This window comes from Protopterus annectens, chromosome 15.part0 (genome assembly GCF_019279795.1).
Source record: "Protopterus annectens isolate FY-2018-M chromosome 15.part0, PAN1.0, whole genome shotgun sequence".
NCBI lineage: Eukaryota > Metazoa > Chordata > Ceratodontiformes > Protopteridae > Protopterus > Protopterus annectens.
The window spans coordinates 362867832-362891457 of record NC_056749.1 but is presented as its reverse complement, the minus strand read 5'-3'; the positions used below and the strand labels follow the sequence as shown (position 1 = coordinate 362891457).

At 39.0% G+C, this 23626-nt stretch overlaps 1 protein-coding gene across 1 annotated transcript in view; it reads left to right on the top strand.

Moving 5' to 3' along the window:
* CHRDL1 (chordin like 1) overlaps positions 1-23626 on the top strand; it is a gene marked incomplete in the record, with an annotated part of 1250701 nt that overhangs the window by 840783 nt on the left and 386292 nt on the right. The window contains 1 exon segment of the mRNA XM_044057267.1: positions 9699-9863. Within this exon segment, the coding sequence (XP_043913202.1) occupies positions 9699-9863 (165 nt within the window).

Genomic DNA, 23626 nt, shown 5'->3' with positions numbered 1-23626 from the left:
CACACACACACAGTTGGCTGATGTGAGATTAGAATCTCTACCTATCTATTATTACACACTGTAGCTCGCAGTACTTATCGCATGTGCCAAAGGTTACATCTGTTGTATATGTCATTGCAGGCACAGTACTTGTGGAGTACACAAAGTAGCCTTGTGTTGGACAGCATGTGTGGCCTGCAGAGTGATATTGCTTGGTACTTTTATTGTATCCAGTGCTCTAGGAGGTGGGATACCTGTTAATATCTCTGCTCTATGTATACAGTTACCAGTATGGCCATATGTGGCTGGTTGCAGTTAGATAGGCAAACGTGGCCAGGGACAATATGGCCTTTCCAAGGCATGCATTGAAACCATTGTACATTACAACACCTGCTCACCTGTGTCTGTCTACAAGGTGACATTCTGCAGGCACAGAGGTCTGTGGGTGAGTGGATTTTATACTGTTGCGGCCTTGCTTTGCTTCCTTTGGACAACTGTTGTGATATGTACATGCAGACAACCTCAGCATTCCGAGGGTATGTGGGGACATGCTTACATCCCCACATATACACACACACACACACATGTATATATAATATATATATATATATATATATATATATATATATATATATATATATATATATACACACACGTGTGTGTGTGTGTGTGTGTGTGTGTGTATAACAGGGATGGGATGTCTCTCTTAATGCTGCTGTGTGTGTACATTATGTAAATGTGTTACATAGATATATGTGGTGAGTCTATGTATCATTGTAATTTATATAGTGATACATATATTAGTATTGTGTATATGTGATATATACTGATAGATATATTAATCATGTGTGAGGGGGATAGGGACAGATAGATATGTATACGTAGCTGTCGGTATGTACAGACGTATTTCCACATAGCAAGTCTTTGTGAGGAAGAGGCAACAGACTTGCACTCAAGTTAGCCAAGTGCAGGAGCATGCCCAGTAGGGCTGTTAGTACTTACAAGGTGACTCCAGGCCAAAACTACCTGTACTCTGGTCCGGGATTCTGTGTGCTGCAGACATTGGCTGCAGCACCTCTTTCCACAGTATAGCACTTGCTTGAAATTGTTGAAGGCATTCCCTGGCTGTGTGCTTTACTTAATATGTGACTGGGATACATAATCTAACACCACACACAGGGTGACAGTCTGCATATCTCTCACTGTACATGTTTTTGCAGAATGCCCAGCATTTCACACCATATATCTGGTCTGTTGCTCGTACATTTGTGGTGGTCAGGTAAAATATTGTATAATGCAGTCACTGAAATGTACTAACTGCTGACACATTTAAGTAACGTCCTTTACATCCTGCAGCTATTCTGTTCTGTTGCAACCTGCTGTTATACTAGTCACCTTTTGTTTCATCAGAGCAAGTGCAATGTCTGCCTGTAGTTTTGGCCCTTTGACCCCCCCCCATTCTCTCTGACTTTGTCCAGCTGTCTTGCAGTAACAGATTGAGGGATTTGACAGTCTGTGGGAATACCACCGTATGAGTACCTCACATGCAAAAGATGTGGATGCCAGATTCAAACCATCACCCACTTTCAAGTAGTGTGTAGGTGAGTGAATTACCTTGTGAATGCAGCAGTTAACAGAACTGTAGTTCAGGGCTGACTGACTGCATGCAGTAGACAATGAATACATGGTTACGTACAGGATTTGTGGGTTGCCTGGCATCATTTTTACTATATGTATGCAAGTTGGAGTAAGATGTCAGTCCCTAGGGACCTAGATTGTCAGTGCATGTGCTACGTGTTGTCTCTTGGCCAAGGCCAGGGCATTATGACCATGCTTATGTCTGCCTACAGGGACATACTCAGGGGTTTCCTCCACTGAGCACCCCTATGGGTGTGGCTGTGGGGACCTAGGCAGTGGTGGGGGGCTGTGTAATCCCTTCCTTTTGCTGATCCTGCTGCAGCTATTTCTGCAGGTTCATATTGAGTAGCATGGCATGATTCAGTGTGTTTGCATGGTCCCATGCAAATACGCTGAATCACACACCCTGAAGGTAAAGCTTAGCAACCAGTGTACATACCCCCCTGCTGAGCACAGCAGTGTGCCACACAAACAGGCGCAGCTAAGCTGCAATGAGCTTACAAGTCCTCAGACGCACACCCCTGTTTGTCAGCTACCTCTTCTCTGGACACCAACATGGTTCTGTGCCTACATGAATGGGATCTGCAGACACGGATACCCATTTGTGCTATTCAGTAACCCCACCTCATTTGCATAGGGATCAATGCACACAACCTGGAAACTACATGATTCCAGGCTCTGCCTCGTTGGCAACAGCACCATTCCACCATTGTAGATATCCATGCAGGATCTTGTAATACATTACTGTCACACATTACTAAATTTGGGTTTTGCAATCTTTTTTTATTTATTTTATTTATTACAGCATGTTTGCCCACTGTGGCACCATGCAAACATACACAGATCATTAAAAAATATATATATACCACTCCACGAGGACACAAAGTTCCACCAAAAGGTTTATTATTACAGTAGGCACAACAACAACTCCAACACTGACCTAGGTTTCGTCCTGTAGACTTCTTCAGAGTGTTAGAGCTAACACAATATATACATACTTTCATTAATCAATTAGTAAATTAGTTAATTGGTTACACTTGGCTGTTAAACTCAGTGTAAACTAAAGAAAAAAGAAAAGGAAAAGAAAAAGGAAAAAATAAAAAATGTAAACAATATATATATATATAAAATATACATAAAAATACAAAATATCAAACACTTTACATCAATATGCCTACACTAAAAATGACCCCTGTTTATAATTAAGCACAATTCATATAAAATGTAAGATATACAATATAATACATAAAGTGTTTACTTGATGTAACATAGTTAAAATCCCAATGTAATATATGTACATGATACTCTATAAGTAATATACTTAAATCATTTTGTAAATAGAAACCATATTGACCATTATGTACAATTAAAAACACAACGTACTGGTCATGCTCAAATGGCACAACTATACAGGATTAACCCATAATATTTTGTAGCCTCAAATAAGGTTTAATAGATATAAATTAGTTGAGGCCTGGATAAAAATGTGCATTTAATATTAATTGCCATTTAAGCTCACAAACATCAAGATGATACCCAGTTAACCTACCTTGTTGATCTTGTACTAATTGTTCTATTATACAAAAAGAAAATTTATGAGCTTTATATGCTATAATGTGTCTAGCTAAGGCATTCGTGGGCTTTTGATGTTGTATATCAAGGACATGTTCTTTTATTCTGTCCCTGAATTTTCTACATGTCTTGCCCACATAGAATGCCATACATAATTCACATTTAGCTAAATAAACTACATTTGTTGAATGACAATTAAATCTACCCCTAATCAGTATATTAGTGTTATTAACTGTAATTTTACCCCCTGTTTTCATTACAAAATTACAAGTAGAACATCTCCCACATTTATTGTTACCTCTCAATTTATTGGTATTATTATTCAATTGACATGCAGATCTTTCAAAAACTTGTTATATTTTTTGAAGGACACAAATTTCGTCAAAAAACTGGAGTGGCAATGGGGGCAGCATGTGCCCCCATTTACGCCAACTACATCATGGCGTATTGGGAGAATAGGTATGTTTTCAACAGTGAATTTAGGTCATCTATCAAGGTATATACTCGTTTTTTGGACGACATTTTTATTATATGGCAAGGTGATAAGGAAGATATAGAGAAATTTATATCGTATATCAACCAAACAGTTTGGTTCCTGAATTTTACTTATGAAATTGGTGAAGAAGAGATCAGTTATTTGGATGTGAATCTAGCTTACAACAAAGATAAGAAATAGCAGCAACGACCACAAAAAGAATACCAGTGAGAAGTACAATATATTTTTTGTATTAAATATATGAAAGTTGAGCTGTTTCTCACTGGTATTCTTTTTTGTGGTCGTTGCTGCTATATTTATCTGAGTTCGTGGTGTTGTTGAGAAAAGATAAGAAATACATTTCATCTAAAATATTTAGAAAATCAACATTTTCAAATTCTTATCTGCATTACGACAGTTGGCACCCGGAACATCAGAAAAAATCAATAGTCAAAGGTCAATTAATAAGGGCAGCACGTATGGTTAGTGAAGAGGCTGAATTTTTAAAAGAAATTGATTTCATGATCAAATTATTTATGAATAGGGGTTATCCTTCATCACTTTGTGAAGAGATAAAAAAGGAAATATTAACTAAAAGAATCAATGGATGTATTCAGCCGATTCTTAATAGTTCGCATTCAGTTATTAATAATTCTAATTCAACAAGGTACGACCTACGGGAAGAACATACCCTATACGTAGTCACATATAATGCAGATACAGATGGTATTATTAAAATTATAGAAAAGAATTGGAGATCATTTACTAAGCTTAAGGAATTTCAGGGTTTTACACTTAGAAAGCCAAAATTTATATTTCGTAAGGATAGAGCCTTAAAACAAGTTTTTGAAAGATCTGCATGTCAATTGGATAATAATACCAATAAATTGAGAGGTAACAATAAATGTGGGAGATGTTCTACTTGTAATTTTGTAATGAAAACAGGGGGTAAAATTACAGTTAATAACACTAATATACTGATTCAGGGTAGATTTAATTGTCATTCAACAAATGTAGTTTATTTAGCTAAATGTGAATTATGTATGGCATTCTATGTGGGCAAGACATGTAGAAAATTCAGGGACAGAATAAAAGAACATGTCCTTGATATACAACATCAAAAGCCCACGAATGCCTTAGCTAGACACATTATAGCATATAAAGCTCATAAATTTTCTTTTTGTATAATAGAACAATTAGTACAAGATCAACAAGGTAGGTTAACTGGGTATCATCTTGATGTTTGTGAGCTTAAATGGCAATTAATATTAAATGCACATTTTTATCCAGGCCTCAACGAATTTATATCTATTAAACCTTATTTGAGGCTACAAAATATTATGGGTTAATCCTGTATAGTTGTGCCATTTGAGCATGACCAGTACGTTGTGTTTTTAATTGTACATAATGGTCAATATGGTTTCTATTTACAAAATGATTTAAGTATATTACTTAGAGTATCATGTACATATATTACATTGGGATTTTAACTATGTTACATCAAGTAAACACTTTATGTATTATATTGTATATCTTACATTTTATATGAATTGTGCTTAATTATAAACAGGGGTCATTTTTAGTGTAGGCATATTGATGTAATGTGTTTGATATTTTGTATTTTTTATGTATTTTTTATATTTTTATATATATATATATTGTTTACATTTCTTATTTTTTCCTTTTTCTTTTCCTTTTCTTTTTTCTTTAGTTTACACTGAGTTTAACAGCCAAGTGTAACCAATTAATTAATTTACTAATTGATTAATGAAAGTATGTATATATTGTGTTAGCTCTAACACTCTGAAGAAGTCTACAGGACGAAACCTAGGTCAGTGTTGGAGTTGTTGTTGTGCCTACTGTAATAATAAACCTTTTGGTGGAACTTCGTGTCCTCGTGGAGTGGTATCTAGTTAAGTCTTGGTTATCTGGTTTGTGATTAAAAAATATATATTTTAATGTATTTCCTATACTGTATTGGACACACTGTGGATAATTCTGCACATATCTGTGTCTGCTATCCTATTTCTGCCCATCGAACTGCACTTTTGCAGCCCCTGTTGTCTTTTTAAATTCCTGTACATGGAATTTTTCTGTGTACACTATGGACACCAACACTGGGTCTGCAGAACTGCCTATCTGCTTGCTGGATAGCTGTACCTCCCTCATTTGCATGCAGTTCACCTGCTTATGAGGTGATTTGTATGCCATGGATACTTGCGTGTTGGCACGTGCATGCTCGCCACCCAGCTCTTTTTACTGGATAGCAAACTTGCTTACTTTCTTGTAAGCAGTGTGCCACGATACCAACATGGAAAAAAAAAGTCATTGTAGGCTTTATCTGTTATTAATTTAGCTGCACAGTAATATATCATCTTTACTTGTATTATGTCACATGAATCTCTATGATCAGTCTTAATTATTGTGTTCTTTTGTTTTATCAAACTTCTAACTTTTTGGATTTTATTGACTTTCTGTGGTCTATTTCTTTCAGTGATCTTAATTTTCTTGTAAACTGAGGCTACATTCATTGTTCTCCATTTCCTGTGTGCATTCTACAGAAAGTTCCAGAGCATCTTCCTGTGACATATTGTCTTCAGTTTCATCCTGTGTCATCTGCTGCTCTTGCATACGGGGAAGTCATTGGTGTATCACTCCACAACATTGGCTGTGTCAGAGTTGCTACAGTTTCCTGTTCCTTCCCTTGCTGTGCATTTCCAACTGAACTCTTGTACTGGTTTCCTATGGAAGGTTCCAAAGTATCTTATGGCAACTAATCAGATGTTTCCCACTCCACTGGTTTCTCCTTAATTTGAGGATCCGCTGCACTATTCTGCTGTGATATTATCAGTTAGATTTTCTACACTAAATCCTTCACTTTACATGTAATCCATAACCTCAGTTCCCATTTCTTTAATTTCTCCATTACTGATACTCTTTACTTCTTTTCCTTTTTGTTTTCTTATTTTTTGTATTATCAAATTTTCTATAACTTGGTGCCTTTGCCTGTATTTCTCTTCAAACATCTTTGCTGCTGCTCTTTGTATTGATTAATTTTGCTTTCTCCTTTGCATAACTTTTGCACTATATTAAATCTCATCTTTCCTATGTCCATATTTTTTATTCAGATGTCTCCTGCTAGTTTCTCCTTACTTGGGGGACCCGTTATTTCATCAAACTGTGATATAACCTGCATTAGACTTTCTACACTAAACCCTTCACTTTGCAGGTATTCCATAATTTCAACTTCTATTTTTTAGCTTCAACTTTACTAATCTTCTGTTCCCTTTTTGTTATCTTATTTTTTGTATTGTAAATTTTTTTGTGATAGTTTGGTACAACTGATGTCTTCAGAAAACCCACCCCTGTCATCATGTTTGCTGATTCTTGAGACCTTTGTTCACCACCCTGTCTCAGTGTTTAGTGAGACCATACAAATGTAGTCCCTTTGGTTAGATTTGTAACATTTAATCACAAGACCAGGAAATGTTAGAAACTGTGGCTTTCCATGTTACCCATGTAGCCTGCTGTGATGGCTTAGGCTGCCCCAATAGGTTCCCTTATCCCTAAAGGCTGTGTTGGGCACCTCCCCCTATCCAGTTGCAACCTGCTGTCTAGACTAGATGTCCCACTTTCTCCACATCTTCTCAGCAATTTTACTCTCCAGGTCTGCCAACCAAATTCTCATGTCCTAAGACAATGTGCTGATGGCTTGTTTTTTTACAAAACGATCTGTGAGTATTTTAAATGGGATGACCTTGCTTCCATTCACCATTCACTCACACTGTCATCTGCCTTTCATCTGTGCTGTCTGATGTTTTTCTGTACATTTCAGGAGTCCATCTGAAATGTATTAGTAGCATGATTTAAATAATTAGCATCACTAATTTTGGAATCTGCAGGCATTGCTTTACCTGCGAGAAAAGGGTTGAAAACCACTTCCAACACCAGAGATGGATTGTGTACCATGGGTCATGGGTGGTTTTTAAACCATGGACTCTCCCAAACCCCATGCTTTTTTTGGGAGGGGTGGTTGCACACATTTTATTTAAACTGCTAAAGTTAGAATCTACCAACATCCTTACCCATCAATTACAGCCACTTCACTGTACATCTCAAATGTCTGATCATGATTTAAAAATAGTCACTATAAAGTATTCCAGCTTACTTTACGCATATACATGCTAGTCCTGCAAAGCCAGACTAAGGACTGTTTAACTTGATCATGGCAGTAGGGTTAGTCATTCTCATCTATAAACAGCCCCCTTCATCTTCCCAGCAAATATTTGTTTATCATTGTTGACTGGGAAAGTCTAACTGAGATAGTTACTCCTTTTCAGAGGAGGCCTGGGGAGAAAAGCTGTGTATACATACATACATATATATATACATATATATATATATACACATATATATGTGTGTGTATATATATATATATATATATATATATATATATATATATATATATATATATACATATATATATGTATGTATGTATACACACACACACACACACATATATATATATATATATATATATATATATATATATATATATATATATACACATATATGGGTCTACTTCAGAATGTCGACCGTTCAGAATGCCGACTTTCATATGGCCGACACCATATAATCGACATTCTGAAAGACCAACATCCTGAAATAGCACCATTTACCTACCTGTAAACACAGTAAAACTGTGTTATGCAGGGGGAAAGCCCCCTGCACCCCCCACACCCACTGCTACTTAAATATTCTCACTCCAAGATTGCACTACAGTGCAGGAAAGGTGAATCTCCCAGTCTCACACTATAGCGGGATCTCCGCTATCATTTGTCAGCCTTTCAAACGTTCGCTCATTTGGTGTTGGCCATATGACTTTCGAATATTTGAAAGTTCAAACAAATGAAGGGTTCCCATATATATATATATATATATATATATATATATATATATATATATATATATATATATATATATATATATATATACATACACACACACATGCACACACATGGTTTTATGTTGAGGATTGGTTAATTAGTATAGAAACAGGGAAGACCAGAGTTTCATAAGAAAAGTTTTAGGCACTTTGTTTATAGGTTGATTTCTGCTAAGACTGTTGTTTTGCGTTTTTCTGTTTATTTTTATGGCGTTAGTTGGGACTGGTTGAAAGGGAAAGAAAGTACTGTTTTTAGGTTAGGGTAGTGAGGGTGGGTGGGAGAGCTTTGTTAGTAAGAGAGTATGGTGTATATAAAGTTGGAGTTGAACTAGGTTGCTATAGTGTGTTGGTTCTGGTTATTGGTGTGAGAGTAGTTGTTTGCCTGGGGAAGTATTAGTGTTAATGGAGAACTAAAATAGCTTATGATTGTTTTGGTGTATTGTCTGAAGATTGGTGAAATATGATTTTTTTTTTGTTCATTAATGTAGTATCATCAACTGTATATAGCTCAGAGATCTCGTGCTAAAAAAATAATTATTAATACAATAATGTTTTTCAGGTTTGTTTTATACAAAAACAGAGTAGCCCAATTATTCCAGCTTTTCATGCAAATGTATACTAATCCCGCAAAGCCAGCTGGTTAACCGAGCAAACAAGAGGGTAAGTTGCTTTCGCTCAGTCAGCCCCCAGTCTTATCCAGCAGTTATAGTCACTTTGCTTTCTACACCTCACTTGAGTGTGATAAAATAACACTTCTCAACCTCTCTGTTCAAGAATCGGGGACAAAACCAAAAAACAAAGACCCCAAATCAGGGATTTATTTTAAATATTGCTCTTACGTTACTTGAATATTTCTGCATTAACTTGCGTTTTCTCATAACTTGTAGAGGAGATATTATTCTTCACTGTACTTTCCAGTTTGTCTGTATACAGTATCTTTATTCTTACTCTTCAAAGCATGAAAAGGCAAGTTGTGGGAACTGGGATAGGAGAATAGAGTCTTAGTAGTACTTAGTATTATTGTTTTAAAATACAGGGAATAAAGTAAAATTGAAAAATATCAAGAACTACATCTTTTTTTTCTTTCAGCTGATGAAGCACATGTTCAAATTAAGAGGGATTATTTTTGTGGAGAAGAGACACTTCCTGTGTTTGAGTCAGTTTTATCAGAGGAAGGTAAAACTATTAGAAAAATAGCACTAGAGATACAAAATCCATCTCAGATTGAAGTTCACATCTGGACCATTATTAAAGGTAAGAAAATTGTTAAGCATGTGATATCTTCAGCACAAAAGGTATATTGTACACTGAGTTGCTATGGATAATAAACTTATTAAAATGAGATTGTTAAAGCAAAATGCATATAGCTTGCATGCAGAATATTAATGGATACTACTCTAAACAAGCATGCAGCTGCTTAGGCAGGCAACAAATGTATTCATAGTTTTTTAGTATCAATTTCTAATACAAAAAATAAATCACATTAGTAGTCCCTCTTAAAATGAGATCTTTGTTGTTGCTGGTGTTTTAATTTAGTTATGTAGTAAATCACTTGCATTCAGACTGGTTTGATTTGTATTTCACTGTAAATTTAAAACAAATAATGTAATAAAGCTATGCAGTAATCAAAGAAGTCAGACTTGATTTTAAATAATCCATATACAAGGGCCTGGCTTTGTGGTGCAGAGAGATGGAGCCTTGACTTCTACCCAGATAACCTAGTTTTGACCATTGCCCATGATACTAGAGTAACCATTTATGGAGGGGAGTGAAGGGGTATGGCATGCTTACTGTTTTCAGGGAGAGGTGAGGTCTGCAGCATTTGGGGAGCACATACGGAAGTGTGATCTTCTCCAGTGAAAACAGGAAACCACAGGGAGTAGTGCTGCTTGCTGTCTGGTGATTGTTGTGGAAGTGAGAGACAACCAGTGCAGTCAGCCCATTGTACATCACCCTTCCGGTCCATAGTTGAGGGCTCATGGGGGGAGTTAGTTCACCTAAGAAAAATCCTGAAACCACCCCTTGATGTCTGCTTTAATAATGAACCCTGTCAACTGATGCTTGTTCTCTGAGAGAAGATAATGAATGGGTCAGTTGAACAAGAGGAGGCTAAAGACTGACAGGCAGTGACAGGCAAAGAAAATTAAAATATGTATGTATGTATCCCACACCCAAACCTGCAGATTTGATTTAAAGCACATTGTGATTAAAACATATGTACATTTATTCAGCAATCACAGTCATGTCTATGTAGCACAGTTTAAATTAACACATTTAATGAATGAAGATCTCTTAAGGGCTCATTTTCAGTGTTATATCTGTGAAGGATACACACATTCTTCTCAGTAACAATAAGTCTAATAATTATATTTATTTAATACTCAACTGTATGTTGATCTTTATTATAATTACTACTCATTGTCATATATCTTCTGGTTTCATACACAAAATGTTCATCATTCCCATTGCTGCAGCAGCATATGAGCTGCTTCCATCAAGGATATACCAGCTGGCTATTATTCACAGAGCTTAGAATTCCTCCTACACAGCTGTCCTGGCTGATTCTATAGGCTAACTCACTTTGAGGGAACTAGAAATGTAGCCAGAGTGACTAAACTCCTTAAGTTCTTTCTTGCCACCTCATGCAATACCTTCTTAGAGGATCAAGAGCAGAAGTTGGTCTGTCAGTTTCTTCATAGATAAGATAAGACCCCTTTTGGGGATTCTTCCAAACTATTTTACATTGCTTTCTGTTATACTGTATTATATATTCGGGTGTGCGGTCGTATGTATATGTATGCATGTATACAGTGTTATTTATGGTCTGGGCATGTTTACTTAGAGGTTTTAATTACCTAGACACTATTTAATTGAATCAGAGCAGGTAATTGTCTGATAAGTGTTTTTACTATGCTGGTTTGGTTTCTACTGCACTTAGGCAAATTTCATGTTGAGATATCGTTATTTTCAAAAAGTGTTTGTGTTTTGGGACACTTTTTTATATGTACTGCTTGTGTATCCTGTGGTCTAAAATTAGATTGGGGCATTTTACGGTTGTGAACTTAATGACAGTTTACTTTCCAACTGCCCCATTACTGCATAGATTACTTGAAATAAGGCCTCTTCCTTGGCTATAGCATGGCATTTTGTACTAGTTGTACTGGGCCTTCCCCAATTGCACCTAAAAAGAAAGTTGTTGCAGTTGGAAGCACAGTTCTTTGTCTGTAGTGCAGGCTCAGTATTTGCCTCAGCCATTAGTGAGTAACTCTGCAGTGACCAACTACAGTTTCTTAAACCACTTACCTGGTACCTCAAATCCCTCTGGTGTAGCTGTGCTGGCCACTATGGGCCAAGGGTCAGACACATCCTATTTGGTTGTTTCTTTACCCAGTGTGAGCTTGGGAGTAACTTTCTATTTAGCTGTGGCCGACACCCTGAGGGGGGATTCTCTGACTGCAAGTGGAAGAGATCTCTTGCTGGGAATTCCTTTCTATCTTCTAGTCTCTCTTCCTCCAGGGATGCCCCTAAAAAGTAGAAGCAGAAAGTCAAGCATATTGAAAATAAGCAAATGGTTCTATTTCCAGGGATAAGGTTATTGCCTTGGCTAAATCCTTACTTCAGTCAGTGCAGACTGCGAACCTACTCCTGGGGGACATGTACCTCCTGATCCTATACAGTAGAATCCTTATTCCCAGGATTTCCTTAATGATAAGGGCTGAAAAAGAAACTTTCTTACAGGGGTCACAATTTGAGGAATCAGACTGAGGACAGTCAGACAGAAAAATATCCTACTAAAGCCTATTCCTTTTCAAAGCCTTTTGTATAGGCTTAACTATGTTTCAGGTTAGAAACAGGTTGATGTTTTCTCCCAACATGGTAGATGATGTGATTTGTTGGCACAAGAAGTCCCCAGTTCTGTACCTATACTTCCTATATTGCCAGCCTTGAAGGATGTTTTGATCACTGTATTTAATTCTCCTGAAACTCTACCAGCCATGGTTAAGAAGGCAAATGAGCTGTCCAACGTTTCTCAAGCTAATAAATATATTTTTCCCATCTCAGGGCTGATCCAACTGCAATCTCCCAAATAAGTATCAAGACCCAATCTTCTTATATTCCCATTTCTTTTGATAAAGATGGCAAGTTGATAGACTGAAATCATAACATAATATTTTTCTATTTGTACAACAACCTTCAGGATTCTCAGTTATCAGGCATACATGATTAAGTTTATTCGGCAACATGCCAGCAATTTAGGAGAGTTTTCTGTCATACAGACTTCAGAAAATGGAGCATATTTGAGCTGAATAGCCTCTTATTTATCTCAGGTCTCTAAACATGCTTTGAGAAGTTTATATGATTGTGAAGATACTATTTCTAGAGATACTGCTTTTGCCACAGTGCTCAGAAAATTTGTTTGGGTAAAAAAATTAGACATTTTATAATCTTAATCAGGAGATTCTCATCTCTCCTTTAGATAGAGTTGTTGTTTAGGACCTTCCGCTAAAGTCCTCAAACAATGAAATGAAATGGTAAATATTGTGCAAGGAGTCAGTAGGATGTTCCAAGTATTCAGATTTTTTTTCAACCCAAAAATCCTTTTTTTCTCAAAGGCCAAATCTCCCAATTTGGTTCTTCCTCTAACAAAATTCCAGAAAGACATGGCAGCAAGGGAACTTTAGCAACAACAGTACTTCTAAGAAGCAGGAAACCTTTTCAAAGAAGGGTCAACCCCCTACTTCTGCATGGATCTATATATTATATTATCAGAGGCATTACAGTGAATGCCTCTTCATCAACCCTAAAAGAGCGAACCTCGAATTATGCGAATGAACGAATCAGCGATTTTTTTTCCCCAGGGAAAAAAATCGCTTGGCCATCAGCGTATATTTGCCCCTTTCCCCACTGTAGTGTGATCTCGGAGATGGTATATTTAGTTAGGGGGGTATGGTGGGCGAAGCCCCTCACTTGGAGTTGTTTTTAGCGATATTTCGTTTCTGGCCAGATCAGTTTTTATTTTCCCTAGTAAAAAAATCTTTGATTCATCCGTTCACGTAATTCGCAGTTTGCTCTTTTAGGGTCAACGAAGAGGCATTCGCTGTAATGCCTCTTCGATAATATAACATAGACCCCTTCTAAATGACTATGATGGGTGTCCAGGCATCCCCCCCCCCCCTCATACATCTGCCCCAAAGTCTGTCCCTTCATTCCCCTCTTTGGATTCAAATTCTTATAGACAATTGTGTACTAGGAGTTGTTCAGGAGGGCTATAGTCAGCAATGGATTCAAAATCCTTCTCATTTCAGTGGAATTCCTCCCTATCTCTTCAGTCAAACTTATGTTTCCTCCATTACTTCAGTCCATGCTATAAGTGGGAGTCATAAAGTATATATATCCAGTTATCACTGATACAGGGTTTCACTCCAGAATGTTTTTAGTAACAAAAAAGGAGCATACCCAAAGATCAGTTTTGGAGCTTTCCTTTCTAAACTTTTTTGTAAAAGTCTCAAAATTCAAAATGTTGACCCTACAGATGATGTTCCCCATGGTAACACTGGACCTAAGAGATGCTTCCCATCATATTTCTATCGCAGCAGCTTCAGAAAGCTTCACAGATTTTGTACTGCTTGGTCAAGCTGTCAGTTCTCTGCATTACCCTTTGGGCTATCCACAGCACCAAGAATGTTCACAACGTGTCGAGCTCCAGTTGTCGCTTATTGCAGGTGACAGGGAATTTACACTTTTCAGCATTTGAACAACTTGCTTATCTATGCAGAGTCTTTATCCAAGTGTCAGGAGTCCTTTAAAGGGTAGCCTCCCTCCTGATTTACCTGAGATTTCAGATAACCTGGAAGAAGCCTTCTGTCTTCCTGTCGCATAGAATAGTATTCTTGGGCTGCTTTATACATATTTCTCTGCAAAAGGCATTTCTCTCTCAAGACAAGGTGGAAACCTATCTAGAAATTTTCTTGAGCTTCTCTGATCAGCCTTGTGGAACTTCCAGGGAATCTTTTAAGATCTTGGGTCTTATGACATCTGTGATACTCGTGATTCTCAATGCAAAGTTGCATGTGAAAGTTACAGTGGTACCTAAAACATCTGTTGACCCAACATATTCAAATCCTTCGTGGATTTCTGTCTTGGGCTTCATCAGAACAGAATTTCTTGGTGAACAGAAGTAATGGCTCTCAGTCCAGATCTACCATTCTCTACACCCATGCCATCTCATTCTGCTCGAACAGAGTCCTCAGATTTTGCCTGGGGAACAAAAGAGGTAACAGATCTCTGGTATAAGTCAGACTGATAAAAATACATCAGTATGAAGGAAATTTTGGCAGTGATTCATGCTATGAAATCTCTAAACCATATGTGGGACCCAGGTCCTCTTCAGATTGTCACAGACAATACCACAGTGATGTGATACGTAAACAGAGATGCACAAAGTCCTACCCTCTTTGTAGGCTGGCAGTGATAGCTTCAGAGTTTGCTATCTAGCGTTCTTTAACTCTTCAAGCATCTTACATTCCATCAGAGCAAAAGTTTGTGGCCTGCAAATCCTGATAAGCTGAGCAGGACAAGGACAGACCCTGATACAAGGAAACTAAACAAAGAAGTCTTCCAGGAACTTGACCAGATGTGGGGGAGTCCTCTGATAGATCCGTTTGCCTCCTTTCCAAACAAACTAGTCAAATTCTGTTCCAGGACACCTTGCAGGCACACCTGGAAAGCAGATTCTCTGTTATTCCCTTGGACAGGGATGTTTCTCTTTGCTTTCCCACCCTTTCCACTGATTTCCAGGGTAATTATGAAGATTCAAAAAGACACTCTAAAGATCATTCTGGATACTCCCTAATGGCACAGGCAAAACTGGTTCTCGCTTATGAATTTGGCCAGGACCAATTACCACAAACTACCCACAGACTGGATTTACTCACACAAGACAGAGGGAGTTTGATACATCCTGACATCAGTCAACTTCAGTTGACTGCCTGGATGATTCATCCTTGATACCCTTTAGGCACCTTTTCTATGAGGGTATGCAGCAGATACTGAAGGAGTCAAAAATGCCTGCTACTAGAAAATCCTATGTTGGGAAAGTGGAAGAGATTTTTCTAGTTGTACCATAGTACCTCAAATGTTTGTTTCAGCTATTATTCTTTGGCCTTGCTTATCTCTCTATAAAGGTTCATCTTGTGGCCATTTCAACATATCTGCCCTTGGATCACCCTCTTTGTTCATAGTTTGTGGTCAACAATTTTTTAAAGGGGTATTGCACCTGAGACCTCAGCACAAGCAGGTTACACCTTGAGATTTCGATTTTGCTTTGGAAATATTAGCATTATCACCTTTTGAACCTGCTAAATATGGCTGATTTAAGGTTCATTGCTTGAAAAATTGCTATTCTTATTGCTCCAACCTTTGCAAGAAGAGTATTTGAGGTGAAAACTCTTGTAGTGGGAGAGTCCTATCTGATTTTCCACAGAGACAAGGGTTACTTTGCACAAAAATCCTCATTCATCAGACCTTTAAGGAGAACAATAATCATGCAGAATACTGTATTCATAAAGTAGCAGAAGGTCTTCAAAGAGCTAAACCAACACAGGAATGGAGAAAGGATATCCTGCCAATAGGGATGATTGCAATTGCAGATACAGAGAATAGGCAAGTGGTGGCGGGAATGTATTGGAGAAAACTAGCAAAGGAATTAATGCACTGGGAACAAATAACTAGAGAGGGAAATGTAATAGAATGGGAAGATGTGAAGAGCTTATTTGGACTACAGGTTAAAGATTGCCTTCCATATCAAGGATTGATATCAGAGTATAGGCAAAGAGAAAGAAATAGGGGGGACCTAAACAAAAGATCATCACTGGTAGAGTTTTTAGTAGAATCTAGAACAGAAGTTGCCATTAAGAAAAGCATAATTACTACAGCATATAAAATATTGCATGATAACTGTAAGAATCAATCAGAGGAGGTTAGGAAGGATTGGGAAGAGAGATTAGATAGGCAATTCACAAAGAAGCAATGGGGGAGGATATATGTATGTCTACCAAATGTGCAACAAAATCTAGAAGATTTCAGATCTTTGGCTGGAAGTGCTTACACAGATATTTTTATACCCCAAACAGACTTCAAAGAATTTTTTCTCAGGTAGACAGCAAATGTTGGTGATCTGCTGTGGTGACCCCTAACCGGGAAAAGCCGAAAGAAGAAGACAGCAAATGTTGGTGTGCTGGGGCAGAAAGAGGTAACTGTGAACATTTTCTGGGAATGTAATGAGCTGGTAAACTTTAAAGATTTCCTGCAGACTGCTGTGTTGGAAATGCAGGGTGAGCAAGTTGGAGTAACTAGGGAAATTATTTTTTTGAGTTGATACAAACTTGGAATTGCTTAGACGTAGGAAGGCCTTGCTGAGTCTAATTATGATGTCTGCCAAAAAAGCAGTTACTAGAAAATGGAAATCAAAGTCTAAACAAACTTTATTAGAAGTAGTGAAGATAGTAACAGAGATAAAATAACTGAAACTGGGATCTTTAGAAAAGGGTAGGAGCAAATTACATAGGAAAACAATGTGAACTTTGGGATTGATGCATGCAGAGGAGGAATGAGGTTTAAAAGAAGGCAGAATTTGAATAAACTATGTAATGGTTAACTAACAATGACTGGACATGTTAAAAGTGATGTATAATGTTTGCAGCTACAGTTGTCGCACGATTTGGAATGTATAATGTTTGCGACTAAGATTGTGTTGCTATGGTTTATTGTCATTTATATAAATGTCAGATGGCCTATGTCATACATGATAATTTAATAAAGCTGTTTCTGGTTTAAAAAAAACACAAACAACATAATCACAGTTTACATTGAATCAAGCCGTCAGCCTTTGTGTTTTCTATCTTGAACAAAAAAGCAAGGGAGAGCAGATACTGCATACTCTGGATGTGCATAGGCAACTAAGGTACTATCTTGACAGAACCAAGTCCTTTAGGACATCTAACTAGCTAGCTATTAATTTCCTGTTCTGGGGCAAAGAAAGGCCAGTCTGTGTCTAAACAGACTATATCCAGATGGTGGTCCTCTGCTATTCTATTTTGTTATTCCAACCATAGCAAATCCATTCCAGGCAGTGTTAAGGTACATTGGATTATAGCCTTAGCTTCTTCAGTGGCATATTGGAAAGGGATGAACTCAGGAAGTATCCTATAGGCAGCAACTTAGTCCTGTAACTACAGTTACAAAGCATTATAAAATAGATTTCTTTTCTAGATCCTGAGGTGGTTTTGTTAGCACATTCTTTACTCTCCATTGCATGGCAGCATTGTACAGAAGACCATCTTCCTGTGACATATCCTATTTAGCTAAATCCTGCATCATCTGCTGCTCCTTCATATGGGATCCCATTGGTGCATCACTTCACACCATTGCCTGCATCAGAGTTGTTACTGTTTACTGCTCCTTTCCTTGCTATGCAACTACAATTGAACTTTTGTACAAGTTTCTTACTGAAGGCTCCAAAGCATCATCATGTGGCAATTCATCAGATACCTCCTGTTCCACCTCTTTCTCCTTAGTTTGGGGACTTATTGTTCCTTCATGCTGTGACATTTCCATGTTTTGGATTGTATACACTTTATCCTTCACTACTTTGCAGGTAATCCAGAAGTTCATTTTCTACTACTTTAACTTCTCCAGTAGCCATCCTCTTTTCTACTTCTCCCTTTGTTTTTTTGTTTTTTTTTGTATTGTATGCAACTTGTTGGATGTTGTTTCTTTGGTTGGTTTAATTGGTTTGTCCTTCAAATTCAGTTTCCCAAGTGTTTTGGTGGGGCAAGAAAGATCTGAAGGATTTTAGTTACTCTAGATGCTTTTACAGCACCCTGCTAAGGTGAGTTAGACTATAGAAATAGCCAGAGTGGCTATGTGGGAGGACTTCAAGGCTCTGTGAAGACTGTCAGGCTGCTGTATTTTTGGCAGGATACAGCCCAAAAGCTACTGTAGCAGTGATGAATTTGAACATCTACTTTTATTGTTAAGTAGGGTTGCCACCTGTCCATCTTTGAACAGGACAGTCCATATTTGGGCAGTTGTGTAATGGCTAAAAACATAAACAATAGTGAATGTCCTGAGATTTTAGGACAAAAATATTCTCTGTGCTTCCTGTAATAGTTAAATAAAACAATGATTTTGTATCTGAAATATCTTAATACTATATGAAACAATGCAAACGACTCAAATTATATTAGAATGAGCTTTTATTTTTGACAAAATGTGAAGTCTGGTTCTTTGCACTAGTTGCAGGTATGGTTTGTCTTTCAAATTCTGACATTTCCATTAGAAATGTCCCACTTTGGGCATCTGAAAAGGTGGCAACCCTACTGGCAGGTGCAACATGCGCAACTGTACTTTATTTTAACAGAGTTTTTTTTATAAATTTTTCAAACAAGGCAGGTTATAAACAATTTTGATTCTGTCCAGTAGCTGTGAAACTCTGTCAGGGTTATTTTATTATAACAAACTAGAATCGTGTCTATTTAAGGAAAATGTAGCCTCATGTTTCAACTTATTTTCTTTAATTTACAGTTCATACAGTAAGTACATTTATCATATCATAAGTAAATGAGCCAAGAAGTGTCCTTTTCTTTTGTCCAGTTTTGAATATAGAAAAATCAAAGCCATCCAGCTGTTACTCTAGTTATATATTAAAAGTCAAGAAGAGAGTGTCTCAATTTTATATCTAACTAGTTTATCATACTTTTGCAATATAAATCTGTCTTTCAAATCTTTGTTTAAAGAAAGAAATGCTTATATTTTTAAAAGTCCCCTTATATTGTTTTATCAATTCTGTATGGCTCCTATATCAGCTGCACCCTTATAAACATGGTACAGAATAGTGTAACAGGATATTATGTGGACAAACAAATACACTTGTCTGCATGCCATTATAATTCTCCACTATGTAATAGTATGAGAAGGCATGATATCATAACTCTAAATCATTGTAGATAAAAGTCTCATAAGTGATTTTGTTAGTTTTAGATAAAAACTACAAAGTCACTCAGCATTTTTTACCTAAAAGTACAAAAAACTGGCATTTTTTTCTACTGAACTCAGTCGGTACACCCTCCAGATCAGAAGTAGTAGTTTGAAAATTGAAGTGTTGGAACCATGAAGTTTTACGATTTACTTTAGAAGGCTCTCTAGTTGTACAACTGTTAGTCAAGAGCTTTTATCATGATAAATTTGTGTTCAGGTTTTAAGATACTTGTATCCACCTGATGAAAGTTATGCAAAATACTGAATATTGGTTTTGGATGTCCGATTCAAAAATATTTATTATCCCTTGGATGATCTTGGAAAAGTGGACTAATCTTTACCTTTCTTTCGGCTGTTCCCATTAGGGGTTGCCACAGTGGATCATCTGTTTCCATTTCTTCCTGTCCTCTGCATCTTGCTCTGTCACACCAACCACCTGTATGTCCTCTCTCACCACATCCATAAACCTTATCATAGGCCTTCCTCTTTTCCTCTTACCTGGCAGCTCCATCCTTGGCATCCTTTTACCAATATACTCAGCATCCCTCCTCAGCACATGTCCAAACCAATGCAGTCTCACCTCTCTGGCTGTCTCCAAATTGTCCAACCTGAGCTGACCCTCTAATATACTGATTCCTAATCCTGTCCATCCTCATCACACCCAGTGCAAATCTTAACATCTTTAACTCTGCCACGTCCAGCTCTGACTTCTGCCTTTTTCTCAATGCCACCATCTCCAACCCATATAACATAGCTGGTCTCACTACCCTCTTGTAGACCTTCCCTTTCACTCTTACTGGTACCAGTCTGTCACAAATCACTCGACACTTCTCCACCCATTCCACCCTGCCTGTACTCTTTTCTTCACCTCTCTTCCACACTCACCATTACTCTGAACTGCTGATGCCAAGTATTTAAACTCATCCACCTTTGCCAACTCTACTCCCTGCATCCTCACCATTCTTCTATCCTCCCTCTCATTCACACACACACATATATTCTGTCTTTATTCCTGCTGACCTTCATTCCTCTCCTCTCTAGATATATCTGCATATCTCCACCTCTCCAGGGTCCTCCTCAATCTGGTCCCTACTCTCATTACAGATCATAATGTCATCTGCAAACATAGTCCACGGGGCCTCCTGTCTGATCTCGTTTGTCAACCTGTCCATCACCATTGCAAATAAGAAAGGGCTCAGAGCTGATCCTTGATGTAATCCCACCTTAAACGCATCCATCACTACCACTGCAGACCTCAACACTGTCACACCACCCTCATACATATATTGTACCACTCTTACATACTCCTCTGCCACTCCTGACTGCCTCATACAATACCACAACTCCTCTCTAGGCACCCTGTCATATGCTTTCTCAAAGTCCACAAAGACGCACAATGCAACTCCTTCTGACCTTCTCTATATTTCTCCATCAACACTGTCAGAGAAAACATCACATCTGTAGTGCTCTTACTTGGCATGAAACTATACTGCTGATCACTAATCATCACCTCCCTTCCTAACCTAGCTTCCGCTACTCTTTCCCATAACTTCATGCTGTGACTGATCAGTTTTATCTCTCTGTAGTTATACAGCTCTTTAGTTGCTCAGATACAATAGCAGAACTTCAATTAATATTAGCTTTCTTCTTCCAGGATTACATTTGTCTAGAAACATGTTGGCCCTTAAGACTCCTTTATACATCATTGGCAAGATTAGAAAAAAGCTGATAATGTTAAGTTGTCAATCTCGCCTTCATTCTTGCTGGATGGGTTCGGAGCCAATCCTCAGCTCCTACTCGGCCACTTACTAAAGCTCGAGAGCTTATTTTACCAGCTCGAGGCAACCCTATATCCCATGATGCTAGGCGAGAACTCCCCAGATCTCGTTTGCCGCTTTCGCTTGCGAGGTGCGTATTTTTACCAGCTCCTGGTAAGTCTTTATTATATAGTATTCAGTCACCCTTTTGAGTTATTTTTTTCACCCAGTTGTTTTTTTCAATAGTTGGCAACTACCTTTAACTCTATTACTGTTTCATACCTTCCCTTTTTATCCCTTATATCCCTCCCCCTCCACTCTTAGGTTAGGCCTTAAGCCTGCCCCTTTCCTAAAATTTCTTAGGGATCCTGTGGAGTGTTTGGGTGTGTCAGTATCCATATTAACATTTTCATTGTTATTTTATAGTTTTTTGAGTGTGTGTGTGTGTTTTTCTATTACCTTTGTGACCCCTCAACACTGTTATGTTGAAGGAACCAAAGGAAACTAAGGTCTCAGGCTTTAAGAAGTGTGACTCGTGCTGTCAGAAAATGTCTCTGACAGACGGTCACACTTCTTGTGTTTACTGCCTGGGACCCCTGCACCTGCAGGACTCTTGTTCTGTATGTCATGCATTCAGTCCAAGAGTCCTGCAGGAGCGCAGGAACAAACTTATACTGAGGGGCTTGTTAAAGCCCGAGGGCTCCCCGACTAAGTCTGCGTCGGGGAAGCCCTCGAATCCAGCAAAACTGTCTGCTCCAAGTACTAAGCCTTCGGCTGCTGGATCCTTGTCTGTGCCTAGATCAGCTCTGGCTGGAGCCGATCCCTTTGAGTCGCAGGATCATACATTTACTGTCTGCTCCGGCTGGAGCCGATGTGTCATCGGCTCCTTTGGCTCCATCTAAGAAGAGGTCAAGATCCCCTTCATTAGAATCCATCCATTTGGCTCCGAGATCTCCCCTGCTCTTGGAGCGGAGCCATCAGAGCCGATCTTCTCTGTCGTCCAGACTTTCAGATCACGACCTTGAGAGAGTGGTAAGTAGGCTGTTAAAGTCTCAGGCATTTGCCCAGATGATCTGTAGCCCGTCTCATCAGACGGTAGCTATTACGACTCCACATAATTTTCCTCCTACGACTCTCCCTCAGAGTTCGGAGCCGGAGCTCCTCGGAGCCATGACTGTTGTGGCGTCGGAGCCGATACCTCCCCCTTCGGCTCCTTTGTCTTCCGCTCCGAACTCCTCCTTGATGCCTTCATTGGATGTATCCGGGCGCCTGATCTCTCTCGTTGGCTCCGAGGGGGTGAGTGGCATCGGACCATTGTCTGACCCCGTTCTCCCTCTCGGAGCGTCGGCGCAAGTGAGCGCGGCCCCAAAATCGGCCTCGGAGCCTTCCCTGTCGGTGCGGCCTGGGGTTCCTACCTCTTCGGAGCGGGGGCCCTCTGGCCTTTCTGATAGGGGAGCCTTCATGGTGATGAGGAGCGTACTAGCCCCAGGGCATAGTCAACGGTCAGCTCCATCAGCTCCTCCCACTACAGTGCCTGCTGATGTCTCTTCCCACTCTCTTGCTCCCGGACCCAGAGATCCAATGCCTCGGGTTTCCCCACTGGGAATTTCTTCCTCTTCCGAGGCTTCTCCTGACCTGTCAGCGGAGCCTCCGCGTAAGAGGACATGTAAGAGGAAGCATGTGGACTCCCCTGAGTCCATTACATCTGACACCGACTTGGATGAGTCGGAGAGATCCCCAAAGTCCCCCTCTGAGGATTTCTCTTTCTCAGACATCCTAGAAATCCTGAAGCAGAGGGGGAACTGGTCTTCCCTTAATCCTTCCGAGGACGAATCGGTGTACCTGGAGGCATTTGGTTCTCGACCCTCCACCTCCTGGGTGTCTCCACCTTTCGACCCCCTTATGGAAGTAGTGGCTCGGAAGGCGTGGTCGGCCCTGGATTCGGTGGAACCCACCCCTTGGAGGCCATCTAAATTCATCACACCACCAGTTGACAAGCAATTCCTCACAAAAGGTGTACCGGCTGATGCCATGGTGGTGGCTGCAGCCACCAAGAAGGAACTAGCTGATCCTTCAGTACCTATCCATCCTCCTAATAAGGATTCTAGGACCATGGATAGGTACGGTAAGCGGATGTTTTCTTCAGCGACCTTTGCCATGCGGTCGCTGAATTACTTGTCACTTCACCCGCCTTCAGAGAGATATTCTCAAAGAGTTGGGAGA